Genomic DNA, 13,946 nt, shown 5'->3' with positions numbered 1-13,946 from the left:
TATATATGGTATGTGGGTGTGGTAGCAGGGAGGGCGCCATACCTGATTCTTCAATGTTCCCAGAAGGCACGACTCACTGCGCAGGTGGCCTCCTTCCCGACTTGGAAAACTCCGAGCCTGCGCCTCTCGACCTTCTCTCCATCCATTTCGCCATTTGGCATTGGTGACGAGGCAGGCCACCAACTTCCAAGGTTGCTACAATGGCAGGGACAATCACGATATCCGTTGCTGAATATCAGTCATTGGTGAGCACCTACTCCTTCTCGTTGTTCTCGCAATCCAAGCCGCAGCAGCTCTAACAACCATCAACAGCTCAAAACAGGGCAGCAGTTTGTTGCCTTGAAGCAGGCATTGCTCGCGGGAGGAGCCACCACCGAGACATTGGACGTTCTGATCGGCGACAATTTGCCACCGACGCCTTCGGACGAGTTCATCAATGTTCGCGTCACCGAATCCCTTCCAGATGGTGGCTCAAGAACTCTGTCCATACCCGTTCATCGATCTTTCAACCCTCTAGCCTCTGACTCCGTGACCTCCGTCCTTCGCCAACAACTTGCTTATTTTCGCAAGCGACTCCCAGAGGCCTATTCGCTTCTTACAGCTGAATGCACCGAGGAGGGTGGTACGCAAGCCGAGATATTAGAGGCATTGGTCGAGAAGACTCGTGATGAGCTCACGAATCCAAAACGGTCAATTGTGATCTCCGGACTCTCGCCTGTTGCGACACTCGATAGCCTCGCTCAGGGTCTCAAGGGTGGTGCCATCTTGCAAATGTATCTGCGACCCAGCAACCGCTCCGCCCATGTCAGCTTCGTGGATCCAGCTGCAGCAAGCAACTTTCTTCGCTACGCACGGACACATGGCATCGACATCGGTGGACAGAAGGCGAGCAGACCCCAAATACAAATTGGCCTTGCAGACTGCTAACAGGATTCAGGTGAACGCGGCGTGGGATGACCGACAAACTCGGACGCGACCAAGCCTTACCACGCTCGATCGAACTCGCAATTTGGTCATTCGCTTTGCCAGTCCAGAATTGACTGCAGATGGCATTCGAGCAGATCTCGACCACATCCATCACTTGGAAATTGTCCACCTCTTCTTCAAAAACGGCCATGCCTACATATCTCTCAACAGCATTCAGTCGGCTCTCACGGCAAGGAATTGCATGCTTTCGCGGCTGAAATATAAGAGGTTCAAGATTGATTTCTATCCCGATGAATGTGCTCAACCTCTGCCGCCACCACCGCCACCGCCGCCTGCGAACAAGGGGCCCTCGAACAAGTCATCGGCCAGCAAACCGTTCCAACTGTTGCGCAAAAATCGCTTTGAAATGCTCTGGAGTGAATCGGAAGAGTCCGAGGAGTCCTCAGACGCAGGCGAGGCTTGAGGATAATGGCACAAGAATGCTAGGGGACGTCGGGGAACAGGATGGTGACATGTGTTGAGGGTATCTCGTTCTCTTGACCCCAGCAGCGACGCTACGATGCTGTCTTCGAAGGCTTGTTGCCAGTCGCGCCACTGAGAGAGGCATCAGAAGCGCTGAGGTGGAAGAAATGCAGATCAGTGAATGCCACAATTAGGGGCGAGGGGGTCTCAATGATTACGCTTCTTGATACTGCATCTTTAGTTGACTCTGTCCTGGTTCTCAGGATTTGTAATACATCCTTCCAGGTTCGTGACAACTCTCATAGCTGTATTTGGCTTCGTTTTATTTGTCGTGGCTATATCCGTAGTGCCAGTCCTCCCTTTTCAGATCCTCTCTTATCTTGTAATTCTCCTCAGCCACGTCGACTGTCCTCATATCACATTCCACAATCTTCATTCCTGGCTCTCCATCCTCGAATGACCCGGGTACTTTGCCAACAAGTGGCAACACCACTTGACTTAACCCGGCGTAGCCCTCTGACTTCGGACCGCCCACATTGACGAAGACGATGGCGCAAGTGTTCTCAAATGACCTCGTAATAAGGGCGGAGCTCAGGAATTGAGCATCCACATCCGGCCCGTACGCTCTCCCTTCCGGAGTGAGATCGTCTCTCGTCCAGAAGGTGGGAATGATGATCAAGCGTGCACCCTGGCGGACCAAGGCACGACAGGCTTCGGGAAACGCCAGATCCCAGCATATCACGATGCCGAGAGGTCCGAGGGGAGTTTCGATGATAGAGTGAGGGTTTAGCTGAGGAGGTGGACCTTCTTCAGTCGATAGATGATGCTGATTGTTGGACTTGACGGAGGCCGGGCCTGACGTGAGGACTGTGCGTTCGGGGTGCCACAAGTTGGCTTTGGTGTAGCTCCCCAGAAGCTCGCCTGTGTAGGAGATGAAGGGGGCGATGTTGAGGAGGACTGGCGAATTTTTGGAGTCTGCGGACGACGTTCCATTGCTGGTAGCGGGAGGCGGCGATTTGGGATCAGTGGTGACGATGGTCCCCGGAACGATGTTGATCTTCAACTCCCGAGCCAGCGCTTGATACTTGGGCACGTATTGATACGCGGTTTGGGCCAGGACGGCGAACTGTGGGTCTTCGGGCACCCATGATGTTAGGTGGTACTCTGGCAGGACTGCCAGCGAGGCTCCTTGTGCAGCCGCATCACGGATATAAGCTGATGCAGCGGAGAAGTTGTGTTCCAGGTCAAGAGGCTGGTTGTCGATGTCAGTACGCCTCTATTACAGGGCGCGGATATAGATTTTGCTGTTGATAAGAAAAGGACCCTACCTTGGGATGAAGCTGGATCAACGCGACTTTGAAGGTCTGTGAGAATGATTCATAGGATGTCGCCATTTCTATTTTATCTTGATTCCACGAATTTGGCACGAGAAGCTTGATGTAATGTCTCCTCCGTTACTGACATGGCAAGAAGTTGGCGGGCTTGACGAGGCTTCCACCAGACGTCATCGAGACAAGGCTGCGCTAGTCCTGAAGTAGATTTTGAACTGAGCCCACACATCTTTCTCAATTCTCCAAACCTCGAGGCGGCCGCGAAATTTTACTTGCACCGATCACAACAGTATCGGGGAAGGTGTTGGCACGAAAGCACTGTGCATGGGCTCCCTGTTGTTTGTGATTTCCCCATCTTCAGTCCTGCTCTCCGCCTGAATCGAAATATCCTGTTAGAAGAAATTCTTCCCTCCGGCCACAATGTCCTACGCAAACGGTAACGCATTCCCGGACGAGGATGTGGAAGAAGAAACCCTCGTGGCGGATTATCAAGAGCAAGTGAATAACTACGACGATGAGGGTGCGGACTTGGAGCGAGGAGACTCGATCATCAGTGGTGGACCTGCGGATCTGCGAGCGCAACTTGAAGCCGCTGCGGCGCCCTTGGAGTTCCAAGCGAGCCTGGAAACCAAGTGAGTCGTCCCAAGATGTTTCCGTTTTCAATGTCATCGCAGGGGTACGTTGCTGTTACCAGGCACGGGACTGACAATGTCTCTCGCAGATTCCAAAGTTATGACAACTACTGCTCGCTTTTCCACTACATCCTCAACTCCGATGGCCCTGTAGAAATCGAGACACCTTCTTACTACTGGGCTTGGGACGTGATCGATGAATTCATCTACCAATTCGAATCCTTCTGTCGCTACCGCAACCGAGTGGCCCGCACCGCACCCACTGAAGAAGAAGCGCAAGTCCTGCGAGAAAATCCCAACACATGGGGCTGCTACAGCGTTCTCAACGTTCTGTATTCCTTGATCCAGCGCTCACAGATCAATGAACAGCTTGCCGCTACAAAGAGGGGTGAGGACCCCATGGCTGTAGCAGGGGAGTATGGCTCGCGCCCGCTCTACCGCATGCTGGGATATTTCTCCATCATCGGCCTTTTGCGGGTGCACTGCCTCCTTGGAGACTTCAGTCTCGCCCTCAAGACCCTAGACGACATTGAGATGAACAAGAAAGCCATGTTCGCCCGCGTCATGGCCGCGCACCTGAACACATACTATTATGTCGGCTTCTCTTACATGATGCTCCGCCGCTATGCGGACGCCGTGCGCATGTTCAGCCACATCCTGGTGTACGTGTCCCGCACCAAGAACTTCCAAAAGGGACCCAATCAAGGGACATTCGACGCCATTGCGAAAAAGACGGAACAAATGTACGCCCTCATCGCCATCTGCGTGTCCTTTGCGCCCACGCGCCTGGACGACTCGATCCACACGACCCTGCGCGAAAAGTACGGCGAGAAGTTCGCAAAACTGCAACGCGGCGGCACCGAGAGCTTGCCCATCTTCAAGGAGTTGTTCCAATCCGCCTGCCCGAAGTTCATCACGCCGACACCGCCGGACTTTGATAACCCGTCGCTGAACATCGACCCCGTGGACCACCACACCGAGATCTTCATGGACGAAGTCCGCAACACCCTCTTCAACCCGCTGATCAAGTCGTACCTGAAACTCTACACGACGATGAGCATCCAGAAACTCGCCGGGTTTTTGGAGGTCGAGCCGGAAAAGCTGCGGAGTTGGTTGCTCGTCAACAAGCAGCGGAGTTGTCGGCAGATCCGCTGGACCGAAGGGGGTTTGTTGGAGGGGGAGATTGTGGGTGTGCTGGGCAACGGATCCTCGGAAGGACTGGATTATGCCATCGAGGGCGATTTGATCCACATCAGCGAGGCGAAGCAGGGGAGACGGCTGGTGGATTGGTACCTGAGGAACCTGGCGAGATCGTACTGAGCCCGGGGAGAAAAAATAACAAGGCCGGTTTGAAGGGCGACATGACGGACAGACAGGCCATAGCTTCTACCCGCTATTTGAAGCCCCCCCCAAAAATTGGTGTCAAAAGTTCCTCCAGCACTGCTGCTCTTCCGAACCTGTACGCCGACAAGCATGAGAGGCAAAATTGCCTCCGGCACCGAAGAATACCATTGAACAACAAGGCGAAAACTTTCACGGGACACCCCCCTCGGAGCTCGCACTGAACTTTTCTTGAGAGTGCAGAATTCAATCAGTCAGAACATGGGGCGGCGTCCATCGTTCGGTAGTCTGCTGCGTAGGACACACCAAGCTACGAAGGTACGTGGGTACGTAGGTGGGCATGGACTGTACTCGGTACTGGGCTTCGAATGAACGGGCCTATGCGCGAGTGAGATAAGAAAAAGGTATCCGTCTAGAATGGCAAGAAAGCTGCCACAATTGTTGATCTGCGTCTGGCTCTTTTGATATTTGATTTTTTTTAGCCTCAGGCCCCTTTATCCCGAACCCTCTTACCATGGCGCCGCACTTCGGACGCAGGCGCTGCATCTTAAATCTTACAAGTATGGTTGAATATCTACCTCGTAGATGGGAAATGCAATCAATCAATCGTCCCGCATGTCTTCGTCCTCGTCAAATCCATCTTCGTCCGCCCCGGCTCCGGCGTCTCTGGCTCCATTTCCATTCACTGGGGGAGGCGTATTCCTATCATCGGCGCGGTCTTTACGAGAAACTCCTCCATTCATGCTCACCTCTGCGTTCTCTCCGTCCTCCACCTCGGCCATGCTGACGTCCTGCGCTCCCTCGTGCAACTCGCCTTGCTCCTGCAGAATCATATCCGCATGTTCGGCCTCTTCCTCGGCCTGTGCTTCGCGGGTCAGTTCTTCAAATTCGTCTTTGAAGAGTGCGTCATATTCCCCTCTGAACTCTGCGCGAGAGCGCTTTTCTTTCGCGTTGGGCTCTTTGAAGAGGACCATGACTTGGTCGGGGATATCGTCGTCGTCTCCCGCAGCATTGTTGTTGTTGCGCGTCGATTTGGAGAGATTACCCCTGTCGGCTCGCATTTTCACGCGTTCGAGGATCGGGTAGTAATACGCCGCGTTACCTTGTTTGCGGAAGCGGGAATGGCGGGAAAGGTTTTGAGATTCGACGAGTGACAATGCCATGACGCGGTGAGGGTCGACCGTATCTTGGGTGGCTCGTGGATAGACACGGACACGTTCGAACGGTAGACGTAGGGAGCCGTCGGCGGATTCTTCGAGAAGCGGCTCCATGAGACCGGGATCGTCCTTTCGAGGATTTGAATCGTCAAAGAGCTGGCGAATGCGCGAGGTCGAGTCTGGGTGTTTGGGAACGGATAGGGACCATGTGTACGGCTCGGGTCCGGGATCTGCGAACTTTTCGGGGTCTCTCTCGAAGGCTTCCTTTGCTGCCCGCCAGGCTGGCATCAGAGCTGCGTTTTCGGCCGCCATCAGTAAGCCAACGTCGATTCGATCGTCCCTCCTGCCCTTGTGTGGAGGCAATGGTGGCTTGTCGAATTTAAGAGCTTGCCAATTCGAGGCCATGTCTGTGCCGGTCTCAAGATCGGGGATAATAGGGTAGAATTCCACAGGCTTGAGTCTGGGGTTGTCAGGGTGGACGGGATTCCTCCAGGCTTCACGTTCCTGGGTGGTGATGGGGTTTGCTTTTGCCTCTGGAGGATTGAAAGGGATGCTGTCCGGATAGGCAAGGTCAAAGCCCTTTTGAATCTGTCGCTTGATATTTTCTGGGTCGTCTCGGGTAACGGGCACAGGCGGAGCTTTGGGCGCTTGGGGTTTTTGAGTCGTTCGAAGGCTCGGTCGCATGAATGCATCATTTGCTCGAGCCATCTGTGAAGAGGTCATGTATTGTGTCTTGCGTAAAAATGAGACGTTGTTCTTTGCCCCCTGGCTCTTGAGCTGATCCAGCGACATCAGCAACGCTTGGTCGGCAGGATCTAGCACCGGTTGGACTTCTGGAGCCATGATTGCGCTTTCGTCGCCGAGAAAGTAGCCCGGCACACCGATCATGTCTATAGGCATCCCACCTTCGGCATCCACTTCAATGTTTGGTTCTTCTCTCTTTGCCAGGCCCGACGCATAACTTGTTGTGAGATATTGAGCCAAACCACCGGTGTCGATATCTAGGACTGCAGAACGTGTGTGTTAGCCCTGAACAGACCAGGGTTGCAAGGGGACATGTGCAGCTTACACTTTGGAGGCATGGGGGGCGGAGGCAGATCGTTTCGATACCGTATGGAAACGACCATGTCCTGCTTGAAGCCCTTGGTTTCGGCCATGTTGACTGGTGTCGCTTGTAGATCAGGCGCGGCGGCAGGGTGACGGATTGCGAGATGTGCGGCGCGGCCACAGGCTGAGATGGCGCGAAGTGAGTCGTGCCCTTACAGAAAAACTGGCATATCTGTGCTCTTGGACCACTGTAGGTGACAGGTTAGTGCGTTCTGGGTTGTTTATTGTCGCAGCGCAGTCTGTGGTTGTAACTTGTGTTCAAGATCTCCAAATCACACTGTGGTGCTGGTCAAAGCGGATGCAAGTGGAGCAAAGCGGCAATCCAAGCGGAGCAAAAGTCCTCATTGTCGCCGCGCAGCTTGGGTTCCGGTTCATGATCTCTTCTCATTTTCACTTCCAACTTCACCACCCTCACCACCAGAGTCTTTTGCATTCACTGCTTTGGGGATCTTTTTATTTCGCCCAGGGTTCACTTCACTTACACGCAACAGAGAATGGGCTGGTTCTGGGCGGACGCACCGAAAGTGAGCGCACCTGCGCCGCAACCACAACCACAACCACAACCGCAACCGCAACATTCCGCCGCCTCTCCTCCGGTATGCTATTAACACGTCTCCATATCGGATGCTGGAAGGACTAACTCCCTGAAGCCAGGATGTCCTATGCATAAATCAGACAATGGAAGCCCGTCACCTTTCCCTCCACGGCTCGACCCATCGACATCGACAGCTTCATCATGTCCAGTCAAATCTCCAAACCACCCGCTGAGATACCAACCTTCGGAATCCCTGAGTAGTCAACCTCAATCTTCCGAGCAAAGGCCTCCTCCGCAATCCTCTTATGCTTCAACTTTATCCAAACTCAACCCTCTGAATTACATGCCCTCCCTCTCCAACAGTCGCCCGGATGATTCCCCTCAATCGATACATTTGCCTCTTGACCGGGAACTGTCTTCCATTCCGCGCAGTGACTCGCAGTCCAACTGGGAGTACCCCTCCCCACAGCAGATGTACAACGCAATGCTTCGCAAGGGTTACACCGACACCCCCGCGGAACACGTCGAGGCCATGGTGGCCGTGCACAATTTCTTGAACGAGGGGGCGTGGGCTGAGATCGAGGAGTGGGAACGCATCTTCTCCGGAGGCTTATGGAAAGGATGGGAGACTTGTTCGCGGGGGGAACAGGCCATCATTTTAGAGAGGGCGAGGCAGGAATACGCCGCCCAACGACGAATAGCCCTCGGTCTACAACCGGACCCCCGAGAGGACGAGTCGAAACCAAAACTGATCCGCTTCCAAGGCCGGCCCCAAGAACCTTCCCCAAAAGCCCGAATTCTGCAAATGTTGGGCAAAGTCTTCCCGGACCATTTCTCTCAAGATCCCCCCTTTGACCGCCACGACTGGTACATCTCCCGGAAGCTCCCCAACGGGTCGACAAAGGAAGTGCGATACGTTATAGACTATTATGGCGGTGGTGTCGAACAGGAAACAGGGCAACCAGTTTTCTACTTGGACATCCGACCTGCACTGGATACTCCGACGGCGGCAGTGGAGAGGGCCATGAGGTGGGGAGGCGATGTGTGGCATCGAGCCTCTGGAGGTTCGGCGAGGGAGGCTGCCGCACGAACACGAGGAAGGGAGAATGGATCATGATTAATGTCCCAGGACGGATTGCCATGAATTGAAATGAACGCGGACCCATACGCCGATGTGATATGGTCGAGTTTGACTTGTTTTTCAGGGGTTCTTCTCTCACGGGTTTCGGCAAGAAAGAGCAGCCCTTGATAACTTGATGGACGTACGTTCCGCGGGGGTGAATTTTCTATTTTATGAGTGTCTGGCTTTGCACAAGCTTGTGTTTGAATGTGAGCTCATGCTCAATAGGGGCCTTGAACCCTCCCCTCCTCTCTCACATAGGTAGTGATGTAATATGTTGTAGAATAGAATTGTACATGAATGACGGCCATTATTCCATGTCTTGTGTCCACATCTTCTGCGTAAAAATATTCCGGTCTGTTTCCGATTCCTTGGTTTCTGCTCCTTGTAATGCACTGGTCGACACGTGAGACATCCGCTGGCGAGTGAAAAATCCATAAGAGAGTTAGGGGCACCAGATAGAGGGCCATTGCGGCGCTTGGATCTGGACGATTTGGCTAGACGGCAGACAGCTCGACGGGTGTGGGCGTTTCTCACCCTTCGAGCCTGAGGCCCAGTGTCATTGGATGTCGTGCTGGAGAGGGTGCGTCGAGGCGCTTCTGACCTTGCAGACGTCGGCCCAGATGCCTTTCCATATCGAAGATTGCAGCCACGGTATGTAGAGCAGTCCGAAGATGACCTGTTCAACCTCTTCCCAAGTCACGAGTCCCAGTCCCGCTTCCCTGGCGACCAGCGCGAGGGAGTCGGTGAAGAACCGCTGCTCTGGCTGTTTCAGGGCGTTTTGGACAAAGACGAAGAGAGCCCAGCAGACGGCCTTGGTCTCTTGCGCGTTCCCGTTCCCGGATCCTTTCTCCTGGAGCAGCCACTTTTCAAATGCCGCTTTTTGATGGTGCGTCAGAGCTCTCCCGAGCCCCGTGGACGCGAGAATGGTGTGAGGAGCAATCGACAGCATTCCCAGGCCTGCGAGGCGAATGACACCTTCTAATGCTGGTATTTCCGGCTCGTTGGTGTTGCTGTTTCGCCGGAAAATATCCATTTCATAGGGATACGCCAGCAGATCGAATTCTAGCTCCGTGGCTTTCTTCCGCAAGCTTAGGTTTTCTGCCGGAGACGGACTCCTGGGAGGCGCATTGTGCATTTCGCAAAGACGGCAAATATCACCGAAAGTGGTGAGAAGCAGTTTCAATGGTTGGCTCATTCTCTCCAGCTCCATGAAATCCTGTCCCAAGCGAGTCATGTGAGAAGGAAGATGCTGGCCAGCACGCGATAGAACTTCTGCAGGTAAAGGTTCGCGTGTGAACAGTAGGGGGAGGACAGGGCGCACAAGTAGTCCAACCGAGACTTTGACATTTGACAGTGGCAACCACATCATCGTCTCCTCGGACAGATTCAGCTGTGAAGTTATGCGCTCGAGAATTTTCAGATGTATTCGGGCTTCTGCGAAATTGCCCACTACTGTAGCAGTCGCAATAAGTCCAAAGCAGGCCTCAAGCATCTGGTAATCTACATCCGCACGCTGATCAAACGTCCGACGTACGGCCACCATTGCTTCATTTTTGACTCTGATATAGTCTGGGTCGAGGATGAGGTCATCATGGTTCGCGTCGGAGGGCGCAAGGTCTTCATGTCGGCCATAGAAGACGGCTCTATGGGCTGCAGTCGTCGCCATGAAGCCAAGAAACGTGGCAGGATTTGACATCTTGCTATTCATAACCATTTGTTGCCGGGCAAGCTTGTCATGCGTTTGTTTCGTCTCCACACAGAATGTCAGAGGGAGCATCACATCAAAGCCTGCAATCACAGTCAGGGCGCAGTTGAGCCGACGCATAAGACAGACTCACAATACTGCAGCAGGCTCTCTGAAGTGTGATGCGGCAAATTGTTGGTCGGCAAGGTATCGAAGGGGTCGAATGCCTGCGCAGCTGGGGTTATACTGAGACGTGGAGATGGAAGGGGAGAGCTGGTCGGCCGAAATGTATCGCTCCCAGCAACGATGATTGGGCTACTGGCATTATTCTCGACGGATTCGTTGCTTAAGGACGGTTCAGAGTGGGCGGACTCGCTTCGCGGCTTTTGCTTGCTACCATCATTGGAACGGTGGCGCCCAGTCGACCTCTTTTTGCCCTGGGCCAACTCCTCCTGACGGACACGCTGCATGACATGAGAGCGGATAGCATGACGCTGCTCCCTGTTGCTGATCCTTCTGTGAGACAAAGAAGCTAAATCCTCAGCCTGATGCACAAAGGTGAAATTGGTGGGAGAAGAGGCTTGAGGGTCTGGTGTGCGAGAAGCATCAGGCGCGTCTGGTTTCGGGGCGGTATAGTGGTTAGCTGTATGCTGTCGATGATTGAGCCTGAATACGGATATATCACACCTGTACCACGCGAGCCACGGCGCATCTTTGAGGTCCATCACACAGGTTCTATGTTTTGTGGGATGCAGCCCTGCAACCACGGAATTTCACGTCGATTCAATGGCTGAGTTCCCATAAAAGCTGTTGCATGCTGACGCGGAGTCTCAGGAATGGAGGGATGAGAGACCGTTGAGAGATGTGCAAAGGATCGTTTGGAATAGTTATAGAAGCAGATATATGACTGCCGCCTGTGGGAAACTGTGCGCAAACCAACCCGAGATCCAGAATTTGGGGCCCTTAGCGAAATAGACCTCGGAAGTTGCTAGAGTCAAATAGGAGCATGAGGCTAATTCACGATCGGTCGATAGAATGCTGGGAAGGTGCCGGGAGGGTGCTGGGAAGGTGCCGATACGGGGTGGTGGAGCTCGCTCAAACTCAGAAACAAGCAGGAACAGAACAGACTTCTTCAGGGTTTGTCCTTGCAGACCGCTGGTCCGTGCTATCTAGAATCTGGAGTCAACGGCTTGAGTGGAGCTCGTCGGTGCTTGCTGTTTCTCCTAGGGAAGGTGAAGAGCTTCTTCAAGCTAGTCAGCAACCGGGGAATGTGACATGGCGCAGGTTTGTCAGTTGGCAAGGTAGCCATTGTGGTTTAGCTGAACAGAATTGTGGTTAGCTGAGCAGACTTGGGGCCAGGCTGACGATCAAACGTTGAGCCAAAGCTTGCAGGGACTCCATGTTACGTAGATAGACACGGACGTTGACGCCCACCGCGGCGGCCAGCAACGGGCGGATTGCGTCTGGCATGTGTGGATAGACAGTTGAATACATTTCGTGTCTGGGTACAGAGTGCGTGTCGCATCGGTGAGGAGATCCGGGCGGTCCCGGGAGGCGCACGGGGTCTCTTTGCTTTCATTGCAACATTCAATGTTCTGGACAATGATGAGGAGGCACTTGGGAGGCACCTGGGAGGCACCACAGGTCTTCTCTCTACCCATGTCGGCCAACGATCGGGTTGACTCCGTCCCTCGCCCCCATGGTTCGTATTCGCTGAATGTCCGGTGGGCTCCGGCAGTTTGGTTGGGGGGTTCTAGCTTGTGTAACAGTGACTGGGTGCTCTATCCGATTGTTCAGGGAGGCGGTGGTGTTGATATGAAGATTGACGGGGGTTACCACATGAGAGCTGCTCGCGCTTCCGAGCCTGTCAAATACAGCGATAGACCCTTGACTCAATTTGTTGTCGGTATATGCGATTTCTGGTCATCGCTGGGGGTTTCCCGAAGGATGCTAAGGGTTGCGAGACTTGGGATGATTTCAGCAACTGGCATCTGCGAGAGTTGCGTCGCCGGCACAATTTGCTTGGTGGAATTCGAGTTGCGCAGACGCCACAGTTGCGAATGGGGTCAAGGGATCAGATTAGGTTAGATCATTTTTTATTGCCGACATCTTGCCGAAGGACTTGGCATGCCCCCAACTTGCGCTTGAGGCGCAGTGCTTCTACCTGGTAGTCACGGGTTGTGCTGGTGAATGAAAATCTCAAGTAATTCCCCGAATGCCTTTGAGGCTTTGACGGATCTTTCGCCTCCTGCTCCCTGAACAAAACCCCGCTGCTGGTTCTCGAACCGAAAAGGTCTGTTTGGCCTGGATGCTCTATTCCGAGTCCCTGAATCATAAGACACCCTCTCCTTCGCCAAAGATCCTTGCTAGCATGAAATATACAACAATGCAGCCCGCCATGATCCACATCTTGTTTCGCCAGATCCAACCCTGGCCTGCGTCCCTCGCAGCCTGGCCGCCTTGAACCACCACTCCGACACCGGTGCTCCCCCCCAAGATCCGTCGCAAGGCTCTCGACTCCGGTGAGCAATTCACCTCTTGGCCCTCCTCGTCAGGGAGCATCCGTCCGGTGGCCGAATCGATACGATGCTCTTTCATCCAGATCCAGTTTTGTTTGTCCTCCTCAGGAAATTCTACCCGGAATTTGGCCCCGCCGTCTCCTGCTTTAATGTTGCCGATTCCCTTCGTGGTCGGCTGGACACCGGGAACAGGTTTTGAGGCTGATCCGCCACCCGTAGAGTTCCACCATCTTGATCTCGCTGCGTGCCATTTTCGCTCCGTAGATGACCCGCCAATACTTCCTGCAGTCATCTCCTCGCTGTTCATAAACGACATGAGCCCTATCAATATCGTCGACACTGACCATGCAGGATTGAAGAGTTGAGGATGATAGTCGGAAATGCTTAAACAAAGTCTCGTGGAAGGTTGGAACCGGCCTGAGGGAGTATGCATTCGACTAATGGCCGTTAGCCGCCAAACAATGATATTCAAAATATTGTGGCACAGCGTCGTGATAAACATCCGTCACATGGCACACAGTCTCGCAAAGGACTTACATCGCAGGCGGCGCAAATGGATAATCGGGCGGAAAGATTAAAGTACCCTGACTTCCATTAATATCCACCAACATTGAGTTCATTGGGACCGCCTTCTTCCGACAGGTCCACAGAGACAAGATAACTCACATGGTATTGTCCTCCTTCTGTGTATTGGCAAAGAGTGTAAGCGATTCCATTCGTCTCAACCTGAGACCTTTAGAACCTACCATATGGTGTGTTTGGAGCCCCGGTCAGAATATAATGCCATTCTAGTATGTTGCTTTCACTGGGGTGTGCTTGTATGAATGGAGGGGGAGAACGTTGAATTGCCTCATATTCCCGAACAAGTCGTTTATGGGCGGCTTTGGTTGCCATGTTCGTGGGGCAGCAATCGTAGAGAGGGTGGGTCGTCAGAGGAAAGGACAAATGAAAGATTCAAGATCAACCTGAGAAAATGCGACAACACATGACGAATGGAGAATCAAACGTCTTGTGTGGATGAAAGCACCACCTGAAGGCTGCGATGATGAGGGTGAAGGACAATGACACGCGAGCATGCGCAGTTACAAGGCGGTTGCAATTCATCATGGCCAAGCAGGGCAAGTCTGC

At 53.4% G+C, this 13,946-nt stretch overlaps 7 protein-coding genes across 7 annotated transcripts; 3 read left to right on the top strand and 4 right to left on the bottom strand.

The window, feature by feature from the left end:
- Nucleotides 1–200: 200 nt before the first annotated feature.
- Nucleotides 201–1,390, top strand: Z520_03215 (uncharacterized protein; the record flags this gene model as incomplete). Its single annotated transcript, XM_016773728.1, has 3 exons — nt 201–245; nt 313–813; nt 938–1,390. 3 exons carry the CDS (start codon nt 201–203, stop codon nt 1,388–1,390), a joined length of 999 nt encoding a protein of 332 aa, XP_016634674.1.
- Nucleotides 1,391–1,711: 321 nt separating this feature from the next.
- Z520_03214 (uncharacterized protein) lies at nt 1,712–2,783 on the bottom strand (the record flags this gene model as incomplete). Its single annotated transcript, XM_016773727.1, has 2 exons — nt 1,712–2,641; nt 2,718–2,783. The coding sequence occupies 2 exons, from the start codon at nt 2,781–2,783 to the stop codon at nt 1,712–1,714; spliced, it is 996 nt and encodes a 331-aa protein (XP_016634673.1).
- A 357-nt stretch (nt 2,784–3,140) lies between these two features.
- On the top strand, nt 3,141–4,672 carry Z520_03213 (eukaryotic translation initiation factor 3 subunit L; the record flags this gene model as incomplete). Its single annotated transcript, XM_016773726.1, has 2 exons — nt 3,141–3,352; nt 3,442–4,672. 2 exons carry the CDS (start codon nt 3,141–3,143, stop codon nt 4,670–4,672), a joined length of 1,443 nt encoding a protein of 480 aa, XP_016634672.1.
- Nucleotides 4,673–5,295: 623 nt separating this feature from the next.
- On the bottom strand, nt 5,296–7,007 carry Z520_03212 (uncharacterized protein; the record flags this gene model as incomplete). The annotated part of the gene is made up of 2 exons (XM_016773725.1): nt 5,296–6,857; nt 6,920–7,007. The coding sequence occupies 2 exons, from the start codon at nt 7,005–7,007 to the stop codon at nt 5,296–5,298; spliced, it is 1,650 nt and encodes a 549-aa protein (XP_016634671.1).
- A 444-nt stretch (nt 7,008–7,451) lies between these two features.
- Z520_03211 (uncharacterized protein) lies at nt 7,452–8,609 on the top strand (the record flags this gene model as incomplete). The annotated part of the gene is made up of 2 exons (XM_016773724.1): nt 7,452–7,553; nt 7,608–8,609. 2 exons carry the CDS (start codon nt 7,452–7,454, stop codon nt 8,607–8,609), a joined length of 1,104 nt encoding a protein of 367 aa, XP_016634670.1.
- A 562-nt stretch (nt 8,610–9,171) lies between these two features.
- Nucleotides 9,172–10,769, bottom strand: Z520_03210 (uncharacterized protein; the record flags this gene model as incomplete). The annotated part of the gene is made up of 2 exons (XM_016773723.1): nt 9,172–10,403; nt 10,454–10,769. The coding sequence occupies 2 exons, from the start codon at nt 10,767–10,769 to the stop codon at nt 9,172–9,174; spliced, it is 1,548 nt and encodes a 515-aa protein (XP_016634669.1).
- A 1,861-nt stretch (nt 10,770–12,630) lies between these two features.
- On the bottom strand, nt 12,631–13,712 carry Z520_03209 (uncharacterized protein; the record flags this gene model as incomplete). Its single annotated transcript, XM_016773722.1, has 2 exons — nt 12,631–13,139; nt 13,565–13,712. The coding sequence occupies 2 exons, from the start codon at nt 13,710–13,712 to the stop codon at nt 12,631–12,633; spliced, it is 657 nt and encodes a 218-aa protein (XP_016634668.1).
- Between the last annotated feature and the right edge of the window lie 234 nt (nt 13,713–13,946).

This window comes from Fonsecaea multimorphosa, assembly GCF_000836435.1.
Source record: "Fonsecaea multimorphosa CBS 102226 unplaced genomic scaffold supercont1.5, whole genome shotgun sequence".
NCBI lineage: Eukaryota > Fungi > Ascomycota > Eurotiomycetes > Chaetothyriales > Herpotrichiellaceae > Fonsecaea > Fonsecaea multimorphosa.
This window is presented reverse-complemented; position numbering and strand designations above follow the sequence as displayed.